General features: G+C 59.8%; 1 protein-coding gene across 1 annotated transcript; it reads right to left on the reverse strand.

The window, feature by feature from the left end:
* Positions 1-2,173: 2,173 nt before the first annotated feature.
* Positions 2,174-18,820, reverse strand: ADGRD2 (adhesion G protein-coupled receptor D2). The gene is made up of 24 exons (XM_058672856.1): positions 18,785-18,820; positions 18,434-18,497; positions 17,905-18,117; positions 17,054-17,695; positions 16,770-16,868; positions 16,352-16,437; positions 15,863-16,144; positions 14,925-15,036; positions 14,164-14,298; positions 13,652-13,775; positions 13,185-13,284; positions 9,253-9,308; positions 8,658-8,784; positions 8,303-8,406; positions 8,096-8,198; positions 7,688-7,841; positions 6,284-6,417; positions 6,080-6,195; positions 5,716-5,836; positions 3,675-3,716; positions 3,326-3,554; positions 2,922-2,980; positions 2,803-2,833; positions 2,174-2,451 (listed from the first exon to the last, which is right to left on the reverse strand). The coding sequence occupies exons 1-24, from the start codon at positions 18,818-18,820 to the stop codon at positions 2,174-2,176; spliced, it is 3,447 nt and encodes a 1,148-aa protein (XP_058528839.1).
* Positions 18,821-19,795: the final 975 nt, after the last annotated feature.

Raw genomic sequence — 19,795 nt, forward strand, 5'->3', positions numbered from 1 at the left:
GTGGCACTGTGGATTAAGTCACCACCTGTGACACCAGCTTCCAGTATGAACACTGGTACTAGTCTAGGCTGCTCCACTTCCAATCCAGCTCCCTGCCAACACACTTGGGAAAGCAGGGGAAGATGGTCCAGGAGGTTAAGCCCCTGTCACCCACGTGGGAGACCCTAATGAAACTTCAGACTCCAGGATTCAGCTGCCCGGACCTGGCTGGTGCAGCCATATGAATGAACCAGCAGATGGAAGGGCTCTCTCTATACCTCTGCTGTTCTAACAATAATAATGCTAAAAACAATTATGAAAGATGAGGAAGGGATTGAGTCAGCTGGGGGAACGTTAGGTGAGGGGGATAGGAAGTCTTCATAGTTAAGATGTCTTTCAAATTTTTTTTTATTTTACTTTTATTGGAAAGTCAGATATACAGAGAGGAGAAGAGACAGAGAGGAAGATTTTCTGTCTGATGATTCACTCCCCACGAGGCCTCAATGGCCAGAGCTGTGCCAATCCGAAGCCAGGAGCCCAGAGCCTCTTCTGGGTCTCCCACATGGGTGCAGGGTCCCAAGGCTTTGGGCTGTCCTTGACTGCTTTCCCAGGCCACAAGCAGGGAGCTGGATGGGGAAGTGGAGCTACCCGGATTAGAACTGACGCCTATATGGGATCCTGGCGCATGCGAGGTGAGGACTTCAGCCACTAGGCTACTGCATTGGGCCCACAAATTGGGTTTTGAGGATGCCCTGGAGCCCACCAACCACACAGGAGCTGGAGGGGCCAGCAGTGCAGGCAGAGGGGTGAGCAGTGTGTGGAGGGTCACTGGAGGGTGTCATCTTGCCTGGGGAGGGGTGGTCCAGCTGCCTGCTGAGTTGGCTTGAGTGGCCATGGCACAGTTCACTGGGCTCCAGCCACCCAGATGGGGTGGGGGTGGGGCTGGATGGTGTTCCCGCCTTCCACTTAGGGAGTGAGCTGATGAGCAAGAGTGTGCTCTCCAATTCTAAGTTTCATACACGGTTACACAGATACTCATGTGTCTGTGTGTGTAGAAGGTGAGGGTGTGGGCGGGGATATGAGACAAAGAAACGGGGGAGTCTGGGAAGGTCCCCTTTGACTTCCCCATCGTGACCCATGTGGGAGAGCTGGGAGTCCACTGAAGGGCAGGATACAGGTGTCCCACCTGGCACGCTGCCCCCTCCTTGCTGCCACTCACCCTGTGACTCTCCAGTGCCTGGCCCCAGCAGGTGGGCCTTGGCGATGGCCACGCTGTATTTATCTGTGATTGCCAGGCCCAGGAGAGCTCCAGAGAAGACCCTGACAGGGTCCCAGGGCGGAGAGGGAGCAGGTGGTCAGGCTGTGCCCCACAGGCTGACTAGGGTGGGCTCACCCCTCAGCAAGGGCCCAGGCGCCTCCTCTAAGCAGTCCACCTGGGTGCTCTCTGGGTGTTCATACTAACCGCTACCCCTGCCCCCTGTGCCTCACGGTCAGGGACACCCCAGGTGTGAGTTCCGAGACACTGTGTGAGCCCGCAGTGTACCTGACGGTGGGGGTGTCCCGTCAGGGTGGGGTGAGGACGCATGGCTCCAGGATGCGGTCCCAGCCCCCGCGCCCAGACACTCAGCAGGTGCTGGTGAGTGTACTTTGTCCTGCTCATCAGGCCAGACCAGCACCCCCAGGTCAGGAGAACCCTCAAAGAGGGACCACAGAGTCTTCCCAGGGCTGTTTATTGCCAGGAAAACACGCCAGGTGGGGCAACAGGTGGATGGGGACAGAGCCCTGGCTCTGTTAGGGTTAGTGGGAGTGGCAGCCCAGCCCCCAGCTCCAACCAAGAGGGCAGCAGGGGACAGTGGAGGTGAGGGAGGTGCAGCCTCTGTGTCCTTGCAGCCGTCTGCCAGGGGCGCCTCTCACACGCAGGGTCCCCCAGGCCCAGCTTAGTGCGGAGGACTTGGAAGAAAGTTCCTAAAGGCTCCATTTAGACACCTGTGAAGAAAGAACGTCTTTTGGGCTGCAAAGGGCTTGGACCTCCACTTCTTCTCCCTCAACTGCTGGGGAACCCGTCTGGGAACCAGACCCTGGATGGGAAACCCAACATGGCCCCTTCGTGGCCTCCCTGTGCCTGGGTTTGGCCACCCTGCATGGCCTGGAGGACTGCTTGGGCATCACGAGGGCAGGGCCAGTATCTCTGCTCCTACACTTCTTGCTCCGGCCACTTGGGTGGGTAGCCATGGTGGTGTGCACAGGGGTCGTCCGACCCCATGGAGGGGTGGGAGGTCAGCAGGGGGAGCTGCTCAGTTGCTCCAGGGGGCCCTAGCAACGCAGCCAGGCGCTGCAGGGCGCGCGGGGGTGGGGGGCGAGTGGAGGGAGGGGCGCGCAGGCTGTCCCGCTTTTCCATGCCCGGCCATGCGCTCTCCAGACCGGCCTGCAGAGGGCGCCCCCGGCCCGTTTTGTAGAAGGGAAAGCTGAGCTCTGAGAGACGGTTGGCTTAGAGGTCAGCTGGGAGCCTGGGGTCGCACAGCCCTGGGCGCAAATGTGTCTGCGTCTTGCCAACTTTGCCGCCTGACTACTGCTGTGCTTTAGCTGCCCTTCCTGTGAATCAGCAGGCGCCTGGGACTTAGCTCAGAGCCTGGCTCCGGGTAGAGGTCTAGGCACCTGCCTCTAGCCCCTCGCTGGTTGGTGTGAGGCTGTGCAGTGTTGCTTTAAGGTTTAGGGTGGACGGAGCCTTGGCCTGAGAGAGGGCTGCCAGCGAACCGGGTACAGTGGGCGGGCTGAGGGGGCTGTCCAGCGGGAAAGGGGGACCCCTTGAGATACCAGCGCTACCTGAAGCCTTGAATGCCGTTAGCTCCACAGCCTGAGGACAGAGGGGACTGGTCAGTGTGTGTGTGGGGGGTGTGGTGGCCTTGGCCAAGCCCCTGCGGGCACACCTGTCCTGGCCTTACCGGTTTCTCGTGTTCGGTGATGGAGGAGAAAGCTGTGGACATTGTGGGGCCGCAGGTCCCTGGCGGGGAGAAGACTCTTTGAGCAGGGAGAGCTAGGTGGGATGGCCCCTCTCTGCTCCCACCCTGGCTGCAACCCTAACTGGTACAAACCCTAAGAATCCACTCAGAGGTGTGCCCCACAAGGCCCAGAGAGGGAGGCCAGCTTGCCCAAGGACACACAGGAAAGGAAGCTGGGCATTCAGACACCAATGCACCCCACCCATGCCCCCAGTTAGCAGGCTGACCCCTGGTGATGGCAGCAGGGGAGAAGAAGTGGGGAGGCCATGGCTTAGTCTCTTCCCAAGCCCAAGGTCAAGAGGATCTGCTGTGGGCCACCTGCAGAACTGGGGGATGGGAGGTCATACCTCTGAGAGCTGCTTGTCTTCGGGGTGCAGTCGAGGTCAAGGGGCTGCCCTGGGCTGCCTCCCAGGGGCCCAGAGGCTGTAGGCCGGGTTCCAGTCCTGGGGAGCTGCGGCAGGGCTGACAGGTGAGGGCATGGGCCCTGGTACTGCAGCCTCCCGCCATGCCCAGTGGCACCAGGGGCGCCTCGGCTGCCACTGCCTTCTCCACTGTTCTTTGCAGGGCATTCTGCACCTGGGGGCACGGACACGTGGGGCTGGGGTCTCCCCACTCCCACTGGCTTCTTGCTATGAACTGCCACCCCAGCCCAACATGCACCTCTACCCCCTCCCTGCAGCCCATGTGCCCACTCACCTCCACATTGTAAGCGGAGTAGACCAGGAAGATGTAAGGCCCCTGGGGACACACCAGGCAGGTGGGTAGGTACCACCACCTGGCAGTCCCCCACTGCCATGGCCTGGCCTGCTGCCTTGCCCAGAAGTGTGCAGGCCAGAAACACCTGCAGATGGGTGGGGACTGCAGGCACACCCTGCCATACTGGGTCTCCCTGTGGGGACGGCATCCTGGAAACCTGTCCCAGCCTCACAGCCTCTGCACCCTTCCTGAAGCCCCAAGGTCAAGTGCAGGCCTTCTGACCACACCTCCACTGATCCGTCCTCCCCTCTCAGGGCTTCTGGCTCCTCATGCCTGGGGGAGGGAGGGGACTGTCTCACTCTTCCCCATGTACCTGGGGACCCCAAGGGCCTGGCCACTCACAGGTGCCATTAGATACAGGCCTCTGTCCTCACGGCAGCTCCATGGGGCCTGTACACAAACATGTATGTGCATGTATGCTTGCACATGCACAGATTGTGCCCATATGTGTAACTATGTGTACATGTATGTTGGTGTGCATGCACATGTGTGCCTGAATCTATGCTCCACGCATGCACATGCTGTACGGAGGCATGTGTTTGTGCGGGCTGATGGAGAGGGTAGGTTTGGGGGCTGCAGAGGAACAAGCCCATGCTGCGGAAGGTGCAGCAGGTGGGGTGGGGACCCCCTGAGGCCGCCTGAATGACACAGGAGGCTGCAAGGAGTCAGGGAGGGGGGAGCCTCCTGGCCCCCCAGGGCTGGAAGCTGGAGCCCATGAGCCCAACGGCGGCCCTGAGGCCCACGGAGACAGCCCCTACACCCAGCCTGTCCTCGCTCTGCAGCCCTTACCCTGCCTCCCCGCAGCATTTCCTCTCAGTCACTCCCTACCCCCACAAAGGCTTCTGTCTAAACCCTGCCCTCCCGCGCCAGCACCTGCCGCATACCCTCCACTGCTCCCAAGCACCCTGGGACGGAGTCTGAGCTGCTCAACAGCTCTGGGGTGCTGGCCTGGCCTTCGTGCCTTCTCTTCCTCTAGCTCTCAGAGGTGGGCCCAAGATGACAAATGAAGGACCCATGCACCAGCTCCTGGGTCTGGCTCCTAGCATGTCCCAGTTCTAAACCCCTTACGCATAATCCCAATCCAACTCTGCATATTGGTGGGAAGCTGTTCCTTCCATGTAAACATAGCATGGTGTCCGAGCCAGGACTGGCAAAACAGGCCCTGTGCACAGACAGGGAGCCATAGACGGAGGGCATCACAGGGGCGACAGAGAGGGTGGGAGGTGCAAAGGGGGGCCAGGAGAGCCGGGAGAAGTAATGGGGTGGGTGGGAGGCAGTGAAGGCACCACTGAAGTGCACAGGTGGGACACAGGCCACCCAATGGGTTCCACTGCCCTCACCCAAGGGCCGGGGTCCAAGTGGGAGAAGGGGCAGGCAGGGGGCACACGAGGATTTCAGGGGGCAGAGGCAAAGAGGGGAGGGGAGGGAGGCAGAGACAGTGGTGAGGGTGGCACTGCCCCTGCTGGCAGGTCCCTGCCACCTGAGTGGGTGGGGAGCATCAAGGGCCCACCCCTCACCCTGGTGGCAGGGAGGGTGTGGGGGGCGGGAAATAGGCCAGGAGTTGCAGTGATCACCATGGCAATAAGATGTGGCTGCCACCCACTGTGATGACAGGAGATACCCAGGGCAGGGCCCCCAACCCTGTCCCACATGGTGCAATACCACCTGGGTCTTAGGGAAGTGGGCTCCTTGGAACCCCCACCACCCTCTAAAGTAGGGCCTCCTTGGCCCTCCCCTCTCCCCACATGGGTCCCCTTATATTTCCTCTCTCCATTTCTACACCTGCCTGGCAGGACGTGACCAAGCCCCCAAGATCAGGAATACTGCCCTAGTGACCAACATCCAGTACCCATGTCCTCCCAGACACATGCCCTTCAGGGTTGGCACCAGCACAGGGGACATCTTGAGAGCTCCCTGCCTCCCCCAAATTCCAGGGCATGTAGGGTCCTCATCCCAGCAAGCCCCACAACCCCAGAGCTACCTGGAAGGAATTGAGGCCTACAGCGGCATAGGCCCAGGCTGGGCTAAGGTGTACCAGGATGCCCACCAGCCAGGTCAGGCCCAGGACAGGCAGCAGCACCAGCACAGGCTTCACGGTGGCCCTGCGTGTGTTGGGGAGGCTGGTCGAGGGGCAGGCTGAAGCAACATGGGTGTCACCAGACACGGGCAAGCCTCAGGCCACCCACTGGCTTCCACTGTCCACTCCCAAGGGTCGGGGACATGAAGGAGGGGGCAGAGACACTGAGTCTTAAACCCGGCTTACAGACTTGGGGCTGAGGCCAGGGCAGGGGTGAGGGGCACTCCCCGAGGAGCCCTGGGCAGTTCTGGGACTTTGAGGACCTTACCAGATCTGGATCCAGATTTGTTGCGACAGGCGGGGCTGCGGGCTCAGTGTGTGGGCACGGCGGCGAGCGCTGGACACAGTGACCACCACCACGCGCACCAGGATGCCAGTGTTGGCCTGGAGCCCCAGGGTCAGTGGATAAATGGGGGTCCTGTCTCTGTTGTGCTCATCCCCCACCCTTGGATGCCCAGGTCACCCTGCTCACGGTCAGCACGAACAGCACAGGCCCCACGAAGGCCCAGATGGTGCTGGTGTGCACGCTGAGCCAGCAGTGGTCAGGGGCCACGTAGTCGTGGGGCAACATGGCCAGGGTAGCAGCCACGATGAGCACAGGTGCACCTGGGGGCAGAAGCAGGTGCTACAGGCCCCGAGGCCAGTTGGGTCCTTTTTTCCAGGACTTGGGGGCCCCCTGCCTCAGGGCTGTAGCCTGGAGGACCTGGGGCTGACACTATCAGGCGTTAGTGGGGCCATGGGTAAAGAGATCAGAGAGTGAGAGTGGGCCATTGGCCTGGGGCTGGCTGGCCACAGACTATGGGGGGGGCAGCCATGGAGATGGGACACTGATGGGGCGCTGTGGCGACGACAGTAGGGCAGGCCTAAGAAGAGTTGGGGTGAGGCATGGAGTATTTGGTGAGGTGGTTAACAGGACCGCCATGTTCCACATCAGCTTTGAGTCTCGTCTTCACTCCCAAGTCCAGCTCCCAGCTAATGCACTCCCTGGGAGGCAGCAGGTGAGGGCTCCAGGACTTGCATCCCTGCCACTCACATGGGAGGCCTAGACTGAGTTCCTGGCTCCTGGCTTGGGCTCCAGCCCAGTCCTGGTCACTGCACTCTCTGCCTTTTGAATACATATGTGCTTTAAGGTAGAATTACGGAGGCAGAAGGAGAGAGGGAGAGAGAATATCTTCCATTTGTTGCTGTACTCCCCAAATGGCTGGTGCTGAGACAGTCCAAAGCCAGGAGCCAGGAGCTTTTTCCAAGTCTCCCACATGGGTGCAGGGGCCCAAGGACTTGGGCCATCCTGTCCTGCTTTCCTAGGCCATTGGTAGGGTGGAACAGCTGAGATTTGAACTGGCACCCATATGGGATGCAGGCAGAGGCTTAGCTGGCTACACCACGCTGTCAGCTCCGTGTGTTTTTAGAATACTTTACAGAAGCACGCGATCCCAGCTTTTCCAGTGGTTAAGAAGTGCATGCTGCACATCACAGTACAATGCCCAGCTCTGCTTCTGACTCCGGCGTCCCGCCAGCGCACACCCTGGGCAGCAGCAAACGCAGCTCATGTCGCTGGGTCCCTGCCACTCACCATGAACTCCCAACTCCTGGCTTTGTCCCTTTGCCTGGCCTGGGGCTGTTGTTTGGGAGAGTAAAGCAGCATGTAGGATCTCCCGCTGTCATGTGAGTGAATAAATGAGTGAAGAAACGAGTGCTGGGAATTGGGGTGGGTAGAGTTGGAAGCTGACCAAACTGAGAACACTGAGCTCATGTCAGAGCGGGGTGGTGGGAGGGACCAGAGGCAGACAGGAGGTGGGTGGTGCTGGGACCAGGTGGAATGAAGGTGGCACTGGTAGCTGTGAGGCCCATGCGGGGGCAGGGTGCAGGGTCTCACCCCAGCCCATGGCGTAGCAGAACCTCATGCTGGGGCCAGGGCGCATGCTCACGGCTACCACCTTGTTCCAAAGCAGCAGACCCTCCACCAGCATCCAGGAGAAAGCCACCAAGAAGAGCAGGTGCATGGTGGCCGTGACAGCCACACACGCCACCTGTGGGAGGGCAAGGGATCCCCTGAGGTCAGCCACAGTCTTACCCGGGGGGTTCCCTGCCCACGCCTGGCCAACCAAGAGGCAGAGTGAGTGAGGTCTCTGCAGTGCCCTTGGGCCCAGCACCCCCATCCAGGACCTCTTGGAGGGGCCAGAGGAAGAGGAGGGGGGCACATCCCAGAAAAGAAAGCAGGTGCCTTGCCATGCCACGCCCCTGGAGCCCACACGCCCCCGGAGCCCACCTGCCGGCTGCCTACCTTACTAGCCCTCGCCCACTCGCTGGCCATGAGGAAGCCCTCGGCCAAGGCCAGGGAGAAGGTCAGGTTCTTGTGCACTGTGGTCCGCTCTGACATGGGTACTCTGGCACGTGGAGGAGCTGGTTCAACCTGCGTGCCCCGTGACAGGCAGGCAGGTTTGCCAGGGGCACCCCCGCAGCCCTGGGGAGGGGAGGGGGCTCTCCTCACCCCGCTACCAGGAGCAGCAGGAAGGTGGTGGCAAGAGCACAGAAGGAAATGCCACAGCCCACGAATGACAGTGTCCTCAGCAGCGATTCCTCCTCGGGGTCTCTCTGTGGGGCCAGGCAGCAGCGATGGGCACCGGACACAACCCGGGCCCACCTCGCCCAGCCCTCCAGGCCTCTGCAGGCAGGCGAGCAGGGGAGGTGACAAGACCAAGCCCCTGACCACTCTGTCTCACCCAAGTCTGTCTCCTGCCTGTACTGTCTTGCAGCCCCCTGTGTCTTGTGCCCATCATTGGGCTGATGGCTGTGTGCCTGGGATGCCAGCTGCGCCACTCTCACCCTGCTCCTCCTGCACTTACCTGCAGGTCACGCACCTGCAGCAGGACAGCGAAGTTGGTGCTGTGATTGCAGAAGCAGGCGGTGGAGGCTGGGTACATGGCAGTCACAGAGCAGCCCGTGGTGGCCCAGGAGCCCCCGGTGTCACTGCTGAGGGTGGTAGGGAAGGAAATGCCTTTTACAGACCCTGGGCTTGTCACTGGCCTGCCTCCAGCTAGCCCTGCGGCCCAGCCAGCTACTGCCCCTCCTGGCCTCAGCTTTCCATCTTGTCAAATGTGCCCAATTTTCTCTGAAACAGCAGGACAGGCAATCAGTAGGGTCACCTTGGAAGGTCAGCAGCCATGGCTGGCATCACACAGGTCAGGGGGCCCGGGGTGGATCCCAAGTCTCCTCTGGCATTCAAACGCTCCACCTGGGGGCCTGGTACATCACCACGAGTGCCACCTCCCTTACAGTCTTCTAACAGAGAGCACACCACCTCCAGAGCCACACGTCAACTCCTGCTGCAGCTTGTCCCTGAGTGCCCCGCGTGATGCAGTGGTCAACAGGGGCCAAAGTGGAAATGGAGGAAGAGTGGACGGGGTGCCCCAGCTAGAGGGTCAGGCAGGGGAAACTCACTCAGGGCTGAAGTTCCAGAAAGCGCAGACAGGCTCCACCAGCCTCTGGTGGGAGGTCTAGGAGCAGGAAGCAGACAGGGCAGGTGCGTGAGCGGGCCAGAGGAGGAGGAGGAGAGGCGGGAGTGGACACGGTCAAGGGGAGACCAATAGCCCAGGGCAGGGAGGGAGGGCACGAGCAAGGGGCTGGACCCAATCTGTGCCCTGGAAGAAGGGGCAACAGAGAAGAGCCATGGGGAGGCCGGAGGAGACAGGCCAAGCTGCCTGCTGCTCCAGCACTGTAGACATGAGGAAGCCCCAGATCCCACAGCAGGCCCTTCAGGGAGGGGCGGTGACGAAGACCCCCTCGGGGGTCCTGCTCGGGGTGCTCAGCACCCAGCCCGCCCCTCCTACTGCTGGGGAAAGAGCTTGGCCACCTGCTGCGCAATGGGATAAGAAGTAGTCCAAGTGGAGGTATGGTAAAAGGCTACTTTGTAAAGAATGAACACACATGTGCATGTGTGCACACATACGGAGGCGCACATATACACACGCACAGATATGCACACACACAACACACGACCAACTACACAGAACACACATACACGTGCCTAGTGCACATGCATGTATATCTACACAGAACACATGGTCATGTGATGTGTGTACACACATGTAACACACATACACATGGACATTGTAACTGTGATACCAACTCCCACCTCTGGCCATGCACTTTTTTTTTTTTTAGATTTATTTATTTCTATTGGGAAGTCAGATATACAGAGAGGAGGAGAGACAGAGAGGAGATCTTCCATCTGCTGATTCACTCCCCAACTGGCTGCAATGGTTGAAACAAAGCCAATTTGAAGCCAGGAGCCAGGAGCCTCTTCCAGGTCTCTCATGCGGATGCAGGATCCCAAGGCTTTGAGTTGTCCTCAACTGCTTTCCCAGGCCACAAGCAGGGAGCTGGATGGGAAGCAGGGTGGTTGGGACATGAACCAACACCCATATAGAATCCTGGTGCATGCAAGGTGAGGACTTCAGCCACTAGGCTCCTGTGCAGGGCTCCTGGCCATGCACTTTTAACATGAGTGGTGGTGACGTCACTGCTAACATTTTCCATGGGAGCAGATGGAAATACGAATGCAGCTGTACAAAGCCCCCTGTGCCCATAGCCCAACCAAGAGCCAGTCCTCAGCACAGCAAGGAGCAGCCGGGGCTGGTAGGGACTCAACTGAACAGAAACACACCGAAGAGTCGCTGGATGCGTGGCCAGTAAGGCCACGAGGCTGTCACACCATCCTACCCAGGAGGTGACGCCTGAGGCCTGGGTCACAGGCTGGGCCTTCTCGTGCTAGGGTGGAGCGGCAGGGGAGGAAGGCATGGGGACAGCAGAGGGACAGCCATGACAGGAAGACAGCCTTCCACAGGGAGTGCGAGGAGTGCCAGGCTGGCTCGGCTCAGCTCAGGGGGCAGGGCCTGCAGGCTGCCAGGGTAAAGGTGTTTGTAGGTGTCACTGGGCAGCAAAGACCAGAAAGGACAAGAACCAGGGCCAGCACAGTGGCAAAGCAGTGAAGCATATGGACGCCAGTTCAAGTCCCAGCTGCTCCACTTCTTATCTAGCTCCCTGCTAATGGGCCTGAGAAAGCAGCAGAGGCTGGCTCAAGGGCTTGGTCCCTGCATCCATGTGAGAAACCCAGAGGAGGCTCCTGCATCCTGCCTTTGGGACAGCTCAGCTCCAGCTACTGTGGACATTTGGGGAGTGAACCAGTGGATGGAGGATCTTTCTCCCCTCTCCTCTCTCTATAACTGTGCCTTTCAAATAAAAATAACTTTTTCAAAGTTAGCCCTTAAAAATAAAAACAATTAGTAAACTTGCACTTGCACTCGTCAGGTGAAAAAAAATCACTATAAATCCTACAGAAGCTTTAAAGGAATAGCTTTAAGTCAGGAATTTGATAACCTGGATGAAATGGATAAATTCTTCAAGAGGCATAAATCATTAAAACAGCTCAAAAAAGAGAAAAATAACCACCAAATAACAAAAACCAATAACCAAATAGCAAAAGCCTGCACACTGAGGAAACTGAACTTCACATCTTCCCACAAGCAAAGCCCAGGCCCAGATGGCACTGCTGGCAGCAAATGTACCAGCGGGGAACAATACAAGAAAACTTCACAGTACTCCTGAACATAAACATGAAATCAGAGACAAAACATCTGAAATTGAATCCAGCAATCCACATGAAAGATGGTATACCCAATCCAAGAGGGTTCAGGAGCAGGAGCCCAAAGCAGGTTCATCCTTTCAGATTGAACGATTAACGGATTAAAGAGAAAAACCACAGGCTCATACCCCTATGCGAGACACACTGGGCAATAACCACTCAGAAGAGTGGACCCAGAAGAGAAGGGACCTCGGCCTGACAGAGGGCATGAACAAACCCCCACAGCCGATGCCACACTGCCTAGCGGCTGGCTGGACACTGTGTGCTGACATGGCAAAGGGGACAAGGAAGCCTGGCTGAACTTGAGGTCCTAACCAATGAAAAAGGGAAGTTGTCACGAATGAGAAAGGAGAAACCAGGACTGCCTCCAAGTGCAGACAACCCAGTCGCAAACGTACAAAGCCCTGGGGATTTCTGAAGGGAGCTGCTGGACGTGCCCAGTAGGGTTGGCTGTAGGATACAGCATCAAGGTTCAAAAATCCAGCAGAGTGGGGACGGTACCATGGCATAGCACATTAAACCTCCACCTGCAGTATGGGCATCTCATGTCAGCACTGGTTCAAGTCTCAGCTGCTCAGCTTCTGATCTAGCTCCCTGCCAATGAGCTGGGAAAGCAGTGAAACATGGCCCAAGTGCTTGTGCCCCTGTACCAAGGTGGACACTTGGAACTGATCCAGTCCCCACCATAGTGGCTATTTAGGGAACAAACCAGCAGATTTAAGATCTTTTTCCTCTCTCTCTCTCTGTCACTTTGCGTTTCAAATAAAAATAAAACCACTGGATTACATGTATTTGAAAGGAATACCCTAAAACTGAACTTGGAACCACCCCAGTAACATCCAAAACCAGGAAATAGAGATACATTCAACAAAAATGCTTTCAAAATCCGTGCTCTGGAAACTGTATTCAAGGAAACTGAAATTCAAGGGAACCTAAAAGACACAAGCTTGTCTAGGGAGCCACAGCTTGACTGCAGGCCAATACTGTGTCTTTCTATACAAGGGACTCCTTCAGCTGCAGATTCTGCTAGCTGCAATGGTGTCCTGGGACAAGGGCCCTCGCACGCCCATGGCTGGCCGCACACTTGCCATAAGGCTTGACGGGAACCCTTGGGAGGGGAGGCCAGACGCCAAGGCACGACACGGTGTGAGTGTGTGCATGCACTAGGACTTCCTGGTGATGAGCAAGAGAGACACGTACTTCCTCTGGAATGTTCTATTCGCGTGAGGGAAGATTGGCTGGGTGTCTCATGGGGAATGCCCTGGGGATCTTCCCACAGGAAAGAAAACCCTGATCCCTCACACCACTGCTGCAGGCTTCTAGAACAATTTTCAGCTGATGGGTACGGATGTGGTCTTTACGACAGCCGCTCCTGATTTCGGCCAGTAACACACACTATGGAGTATGGCCAATGAACTCAGGATGCCACTCCAGCACAGACCACTGCCAGGTGGGGCCGCTCACGCCCCCTCTCCCAAGTTCTAGGGGAAGGGACAGCCTGAGGAGTATGCAGACGCTGCCTGATTAAGGCATCTGGTCCAGGCAGGCATGCGACACCCTACTTTCCTCTCTCTATATCCCCTTGAGGACAATGGCAACCATCGGTGACTTCCTTTTGGAACATTTTTAGACCTTGGTTGTCCAAGGATAAAACACGTTGAGGGTGGAGAACCAATAAAACCAGGAAATGTGTACCAGGATGGCTTTTCCCCAAAGGGGCACCAAGTACCTGGTGCTGCAGGTGAAAGGTCACGGCCGTGCTGACCTCCCCAGCAGCGTCCCACATCTCAGAGGAGATAACTGCAGAGCCCACCTGGGTGCTCAGGAACCTGTAGAGAAAAGCAGAGCTTTTAAGGGCAGCTGTTGGCATGGGGATGGGGAGAGGGTGGGTTCCTCCATGACTGGCTCATCTGTTCCAGACCTCAGGGAGGCATCAGCGACAGCCTCCTTCTGGCATTTGGGGTGCCTATGTTACAGCCTTGGATAAGGCCTGCTCCCTCAGCATGGAAGCCAGGACCCCATGCAAGGCTACGCCATGGTCTGCCAGTCCTGGAGTGGGCACCAAGAGGGGTAGGGGCTGGGCTGCCCATGGACAGGTTTGCCGCCAGAGTGGAAGTCCTGGGAGTGGAGGGGGGGCCTGGGCTTTCCCTGGGAAGGGGGTCTAGGCTCTTGACAGTCCCCTAGGAGTCCACTCACCTCTGCACCCTGTACGCCTGCTCCGAGTTGGCAGGGCCCAGGGGCTCTGGGCCAGGCTCTCTGAGGGTGAGTTGGAAGACGCTTGAGGAGAACCAGCTGTGGATCACAGTGACCCCGGAGAGGCCTGCATGGAAGGCAGGGGGACCCCAGTCCCCACCTGAGGCCTGAGGCTCCTGGGGTCATGCTCTTCCATTTCAGGGGTAGGGAAACAGGCTTAGAGGGTAAATGACTTCCGTAGGAGCTGTTTTCTCTGCTCCTGACCCTAGCCCAAATCCCCTGCTCAGATTCAAGGCCAGGGCCTGCCTCCCCCAACCCCTGACTTCTGAGCGACAAGCATGTGGGTTTGGTGAACACTGGGGAGGTCAAGGGGCAGGCACTACTCTCCCTAAGGTAAGCAGCGCTAGTTTGCCCACCTTACAAATGCGGAAACTGAGGTCTGCCACTGGCCACTGTCAGAGCTGAGGAAGGACCCAGACCTCAACAGACCCCAGCCACGCCCTCAGCCTACCCACCTGCCCTGAGGAGCTGCCTCACTTCACCCACTGGGATGCAAATGTGTCCTGGACCCTCTGGGTGCCCTCCGGGCACCGTGAAGACGTAGTCCCTGGCACTGGCCGCCCCCAGGTGCAGGTGCCGTACCTCCAGGCCTGAGATGAAAGGTAAGGGATGGGTGGCTGTGCCTCCAGAGAGGCCTTGCTGTCCAGTGGCCCAGGGGACAGGGTCCGCTCCCACCCGCCGTGCCACAGGCCTAGAGGACCGCCACTCCTGCACAGGCAGCTTCAGTCACATGCCCAAGGCCGAGCAATCTGAATTCTCCATGCTGCCCACCCCTCACCCTGGGCCTGGGGGGAAGAGTGTCACTGAGAAGGGCAGTGGTCACCAGAAGCCAGGGGACACCCAGGAACATGAGTGTGGCTGTTGCCGGCTCAGCCTGCAGTCACTGAGTCTGACCCTGGGTTTGGCCTTAAGAGGCAAAGAATGGTCCCAAGGACCTTGGTCCTCAGGGGGCATCAAGTGGAAGAAGACCAATCCTTATGAAATGACCACAAACACAGTGAAAATGAGACAGAATTTAAGAAGCTGTGAGGACCCAGGGAGACAAAGGGGGAGTTAAAGCTGGGAAGTCTTCCCGGAGGAGGTGATGTTCACGTTGGGTCCTGCGGGATCTGTAGGAGTTTGCTAGGAGATGGTTGGACAGAGGGCCCTCTGGAGGAGGACACAGCATGGCAAAGGCAGGGACAGGGCTGAGGGTGTGCGGGAGGGGCAGGCTCACCAGCATGGTGGTGCTGGATGCGCAGCCAGGGCTGCTCAGGGGTCAGCACAGAGCTCAGCAGGGGCGCCATGTGCTGCACACTTGCCACCAGGGCCATGGGACTGCCCACCACCTGGGAGGAGGCTGCCTTTGAGCTCCCTCACCAGCCCAATGTTGTCACCCCAATCAACACCAGCACGACCCAGAAGACAGGCCTGCCTGTTCCCCAAGTCCCAGGGGATCCTGGGCTGGCCCTATCACCCCATCAAGAAGCCACAGGCTTCCAGCGCCCTGTGCCCGCTGGCTCCTGTGCCAGCCACCGCCACTGCAGAGCACTGGGCCAGGTCACCTGCTTCTTCACTCTGCCTCAGGGCTAGACCTGCAGAAGGTATTCAATTGCTGGGGGATGGTGGTTGGAGAGAGGGGGAGAATGGGCACTCATAGGACACCATGCCCCCTCAGCTCCTTGTTGCTGCCTTAGTGTGACAGTCGCCGCTTTACAGGGAAGAAGTCTGAGGAGTCAGAGCCCAGAGTGCCCCAGGCTGCTACATGTGGGCTTACATACTTCCCGGGATGGGGAGCTCACCACCTGTGCAGACACGCCCTGCAGAGGGCCAGCCTCCAGGGCTGTGCTGTCTGCCCTCTACACCCCGGCCTTGAGCTGCCTTCCCAGGCCTGCTCCTTCAGCCCAGAGACATTCAGCAACATCCCTGACCATCGCTCCCTCCCTGTCTCCCTGCTCGGGGCTGACCCTCCCAGCCTGACAGACACCTCCACTGGGCTGGAGGCTGAACTTGAGCAGAATCTGAGAGCAGTGGAAGTAAATGCGTGTGGTGGTGGTGACCTTCCGGGTTAGTGGCTCTTAACCAATTAGCTGTTCTTGTGCAGCTCCAATAATAGACCAGAGAAGTGGAGAGACAGAGCCCAGGCCCCCACGCAGCCTGCCCAGCCAGCCTCACCTTGCTAATGGACAGCCATGCACTGGCCTGGCGCTCCTCCAGGACTCGGCTGGCCACAGCCACCATGCCATGGCCCAGCTGCTCCCAGGGCTCCTGCGTGGGCTCCGACACGCCGGCCCCAAGGGCAGCCACGGCCCTCAGGAACTGCACAACAGCTAGCAGCGCAGCTGGCCCCAGTGGAGCTGCCTCTTCTGCCAGGACTCCCTCCAGGATGCCCAGGAAGTTGGAGACCTTGGCCAGGGACAGGGCCCCGTGGGTCCCAGAGAGGGGGTCTGGGAGGAGCTGTGGGCACAGGAGCCAAGGACGGCCACTGCTGTGACCATGAAGGGATTCCCTCATCGGGCTACATGAGGGATCTGCCTTGGGAACACCCATCCAAAGTAGCCACAAGCCCCAGTTCTCAAGGACTCCAAAGCAAGAGGCAGGTGCAGGCATGCCAGGTGAGGGAACTAAGGGGCCCCGGTTGGAGGGAAGGAGAGGGGGACCTACCACAGTGGCATTAGCCAAGACATTGACGCGGCTGATAAAGTCCTGGCCGGGCCATGACCGGGTGGCCTGCAGCTGCCGGTGGGACTCTAAAGGACAGGACACCCAGCTGGCCCGACGGGCCCGCAACCCCCACTCACCATGTGCCAGCCAGGGGTGTGAGGGCATGAAAAAGGCCCTGACCCTTCCACATCAGTGTTCCAGGTGGGGAAACTGAGGCCTGGCACTCCAAAGTCCCACAGCTGGGATTCTCCTTTACTGCCTCCACCCCCACCACCAACCCTTGGTCCCACTGCCCTATGACCCAGAATCTATGGAAATCCTGAAGCTCCGAGAAGATTCGCAATTCCCAGATGTGTCAACCACTGAGTCACGGCTCAGAGCACACGGGCTTACAGGAAGGGCCCAACCCTGGGCGCACCTGCCCCATAGCAGCAGAAGAAGGGCAGCGGCTGTAGGCACAGCTCCCAGTGCTCCGTGCGAGTTCCGGGGTCCCACGTGGGGCACTCCTCTGAGGCTCCTGGTCAGGGTACCGGAGGTGTCGGGGGCACCCCCTGCCTCCCTCCTGGACCCATGAATTACTCAGCGTGATGGCAAATTGGGATGCAGCTGGCCGACCCAACATGCGCAGGCTGCGTGGTTTAGTGGGCTCCATCAGATGCAAGGTGTTGGGGACCCAAGGGTGGGGAACCTGACAGGACGTACCGGGACACAGCAAGTGCACCTGTGCCAAAGGCAGCAGCGAGGGCGTGACGTCCAGCGCGGTAGGGTCCCAGCGGAAAAGCAGGCCACCAGGTGGCAGCGCGCAGGCCCGCACCCGGAGCAGCTGCGTGGGGCCCAGTGCCCGGGTCCACAGGTGGAAGTCAGTGAGGTTGCCGCTGAATGCATCCCGTGCTGAGAAGCCGCCGCCCAGCGAGTCCTGATCCTGGCCCAGCACTAGGACGCCGCCGGAAGGCACTGGGCGGCCCGCCGCCAGCCCCCGCGCCCCGGAGCGCAGCCGCCCGTCGGCGAACAGCGTCCAGCGCCCACCGCGCTGCTCCCACGTGGCGCACACGTGGTGCCAGCGGCCGTCGGCGCGGGAGATGGCGCGGAAGGGCGCGTGGTGGCCTCGCACAACCAGCGCCGCGCGGACGGCCCCGCCGGGCTCGGCCACGGCGCGCACCTGCAGCGCGTTGGGCAGCCCGGGCGTGGCGATCGAGAAGAGCGCGGTGGCGGCCGGAGAGGTCGCGTCCCACTGCACGTGCGCGCACGCCGTCAGCGCCGCCAGCGCGGGCAGCCGCAGCCTGAGCCGTGCCGCGCGCTCAGCCGAGCGCTCCCGAAAGGCCAGCGCCGCAGCTAGGAGCACGCCTGCGGGGCAAAGGGGAGGACACGGGGGCCGGGCCTCAGTGACGCACTCCATCCTCCAGCTGAGGGGTCCAGCTCCATGACCCCGCCCCAGGGAGTTAGCCCTGCCCGCCCATCCACGGCAGGTACCGCAGCTGGAAATGTGGTAAGGTGTGAGTCTGGGCTCCCACTTAGGGCGGCCACGACACCCCGGTCCCCACCCCCACACTCACGCCTCGGCGGGGGTCTCTGCTGAGAAGCCTGTCTTTGGGCCGCCCAAAGCGGTTCGCGCAGCCACGGGGCAAGAATTCCTTCCGGGGCTCCCAGGAGCAGGTGGCCGAAGCGCTGTTCACAGGCCTGCTGGGCCTGCCACCAGCTCAGCCGCTGCCCTGGGTACCTGCACACGAGCTCTGCCGTCTCTACCACCTCTTCCGGGGCCATCAAGGCTGGGGAGTGAGAGGAGAGGAGAGGGCAGAGGCAGAGCGTTCCGTGGTCAGGACCAAGGTCATCCAGGGAGGAGTCACTTAGGCTGGAGGGGCGCTGGACCCCTGGCCATGCTCCATGGCTTAGTGAGCCCTTCCCCCAGCCGAATGTTGGGTGGACACCAATGACACTTTCGGCCTAGAGCCTGGTATGGGGAGAGGGGCCTGAATGAGATGTCACGTATTTTCCCGTCCATTAGCAGTCTAGTCCAGGAGCCGCCTGGACCACAGGCTGGACAGAGGGTAGCCTCTCTCTCTGGAGGTGGCGGGTCATACCAACCTGTGACCCCAGGGTTCCTTGGTCGAGCTGGGGAGCTGGAGGGGGTCCCAGAGAGACTTCTGACCTGAGAGAGAAAGTGGGGAGTTGAGAGAGTGGGGTAGGAGGCTGAAACAAGTGCTCCCTCCCCACGTGGGGGCCGGGCCAGGGTGAAGACAGGAGAGGCGCACTGTGGGTGCAACAGGTGCAGCGCCCAGGGGGACGGGCTGATGTTTCATTCCTGAGCTAAGGCCATCTCCTGCAGGCTTGCACAGGCTGCGCCCTGAGGGGGTGGCCTCCAGGGGGCTGCATGGAACCCTAGCCATGGGGGCTCCCTCCTTCCTCCCGCAGCACCTCTCCCGGAAGCTGAGGTACCAGGAAGTAGAGGAGGCACCAGAAGCAGGGAGCCATCGGGGTGTGGCTGGGGCAGGTTAGGGCCGGCAGGCCTGGTCACTGCAGACTGAGGAAGAGGAGGGAAAAGATGACGTCAGCTTAGTGCCCTGCCTTGCTGCTCACAGGGTCACGGCGCTGTTTGGTTCCAGTCCTCAGTGGGCTAGGAGCCCAGGCGGGGGCCCACCCACGGGGGGTGACCTTTCCTAACACAAAGGGATGCCGCTTAGGTCCGCAGCTGGGCAACGCCTCCACTGGGGGTGCCTGGGACCCGAGGGCGGGGCAGCCGCAGTCCCCTTGCCCGTGACAGTGCCCAGCGAGGAGGCACAGCTCAGGGTGTCTGGGCTCTCTGTGTGCTTTTGGGGTTCTCAGCTTGGCATTCAAAGTCCTGCTTCATCTGTCCTCACACTCCTGCTCCCCAAGCTGCACCCCCCGCCTCACTTCCTAGGCAGCAGTCCCCAGGGGGTGGGGGAAGGGTGGCCCCAGTGGGTCTCAGCAAGCTCCAAGTCCCACCTTCCAGCCTCCTGCCAGCCTGACACCATCACGTAGACCCTTTGCTTCTTTCCTTCTTGCAGTTAAAGCAGGAAAACCAAATGCCCCACTTTCAAACCAAACATGGATGGGGAACTTTAGGGAGTCTGGTGCAGGACTGAAGTGGGGTTGCCCCACAGGTGGGCTTGCAATAGGAGCTCAGCAAAGGCTCACTTCCTCACTGCTTGTTCACAGGGTGCTGCCTTTGTGCCCTCAAGCCCCTTGGCACCTGCCCAGCTGCGCAGTGATTCCTCCTAGCGAGGGATGTCATTTGGTCCCCACCGTCATCCCAAGAGGCCATCCCCTCCACATTCCCCATCCTCACCTGCTTCTGGTGCCAGGGGCTGGTTCTGGTGAGGTGGCTGAGACAATGGCACTGTCTGCTGTGTAGCCAGACCAGATCCAGGGGCAGGCGGGGCCGGGGGCGGGGCCTGGGAACCCTGCGCCTCATCCCCAGTGCTCCTG

Source organism: Ochotona princeps, chromosome 14, assembly GCF_030435755.1.
Source record: "Ochotona princeps isolate mOchPri1 chromosome 14, mOchPri1.hap1, whole genome shotgun sequence".
NCBI lineage: Eukaryota > Metazoa > Chordata > Mammalia > Lagomorpha > Ochotonidae > Ochotona > Ochotona princeps.

Coding starts and splice junctions, on each gene's coding strand:
- ADGRD2 (XM_058672856.1), bottom strand. CDS start 18,820: ATGGCTCCCTGCTTCTGGTGCCTCCTCTACTTCCTG. Junction 3,717..5,715: donor TAGGCCTCAATTCCTTCCAG/GTAGCTCTGGGG, acceptor GTGTGTCCCCAG/GGGCCTTACATCTTCCTGGT. Junction 2,981..3,325: donor AAGACAAGCAGCTCTCAGAG/GTATGACCTCCC, acceptor TCTCCCCGCCAG/GGACCTGCGGCCCCACAATG.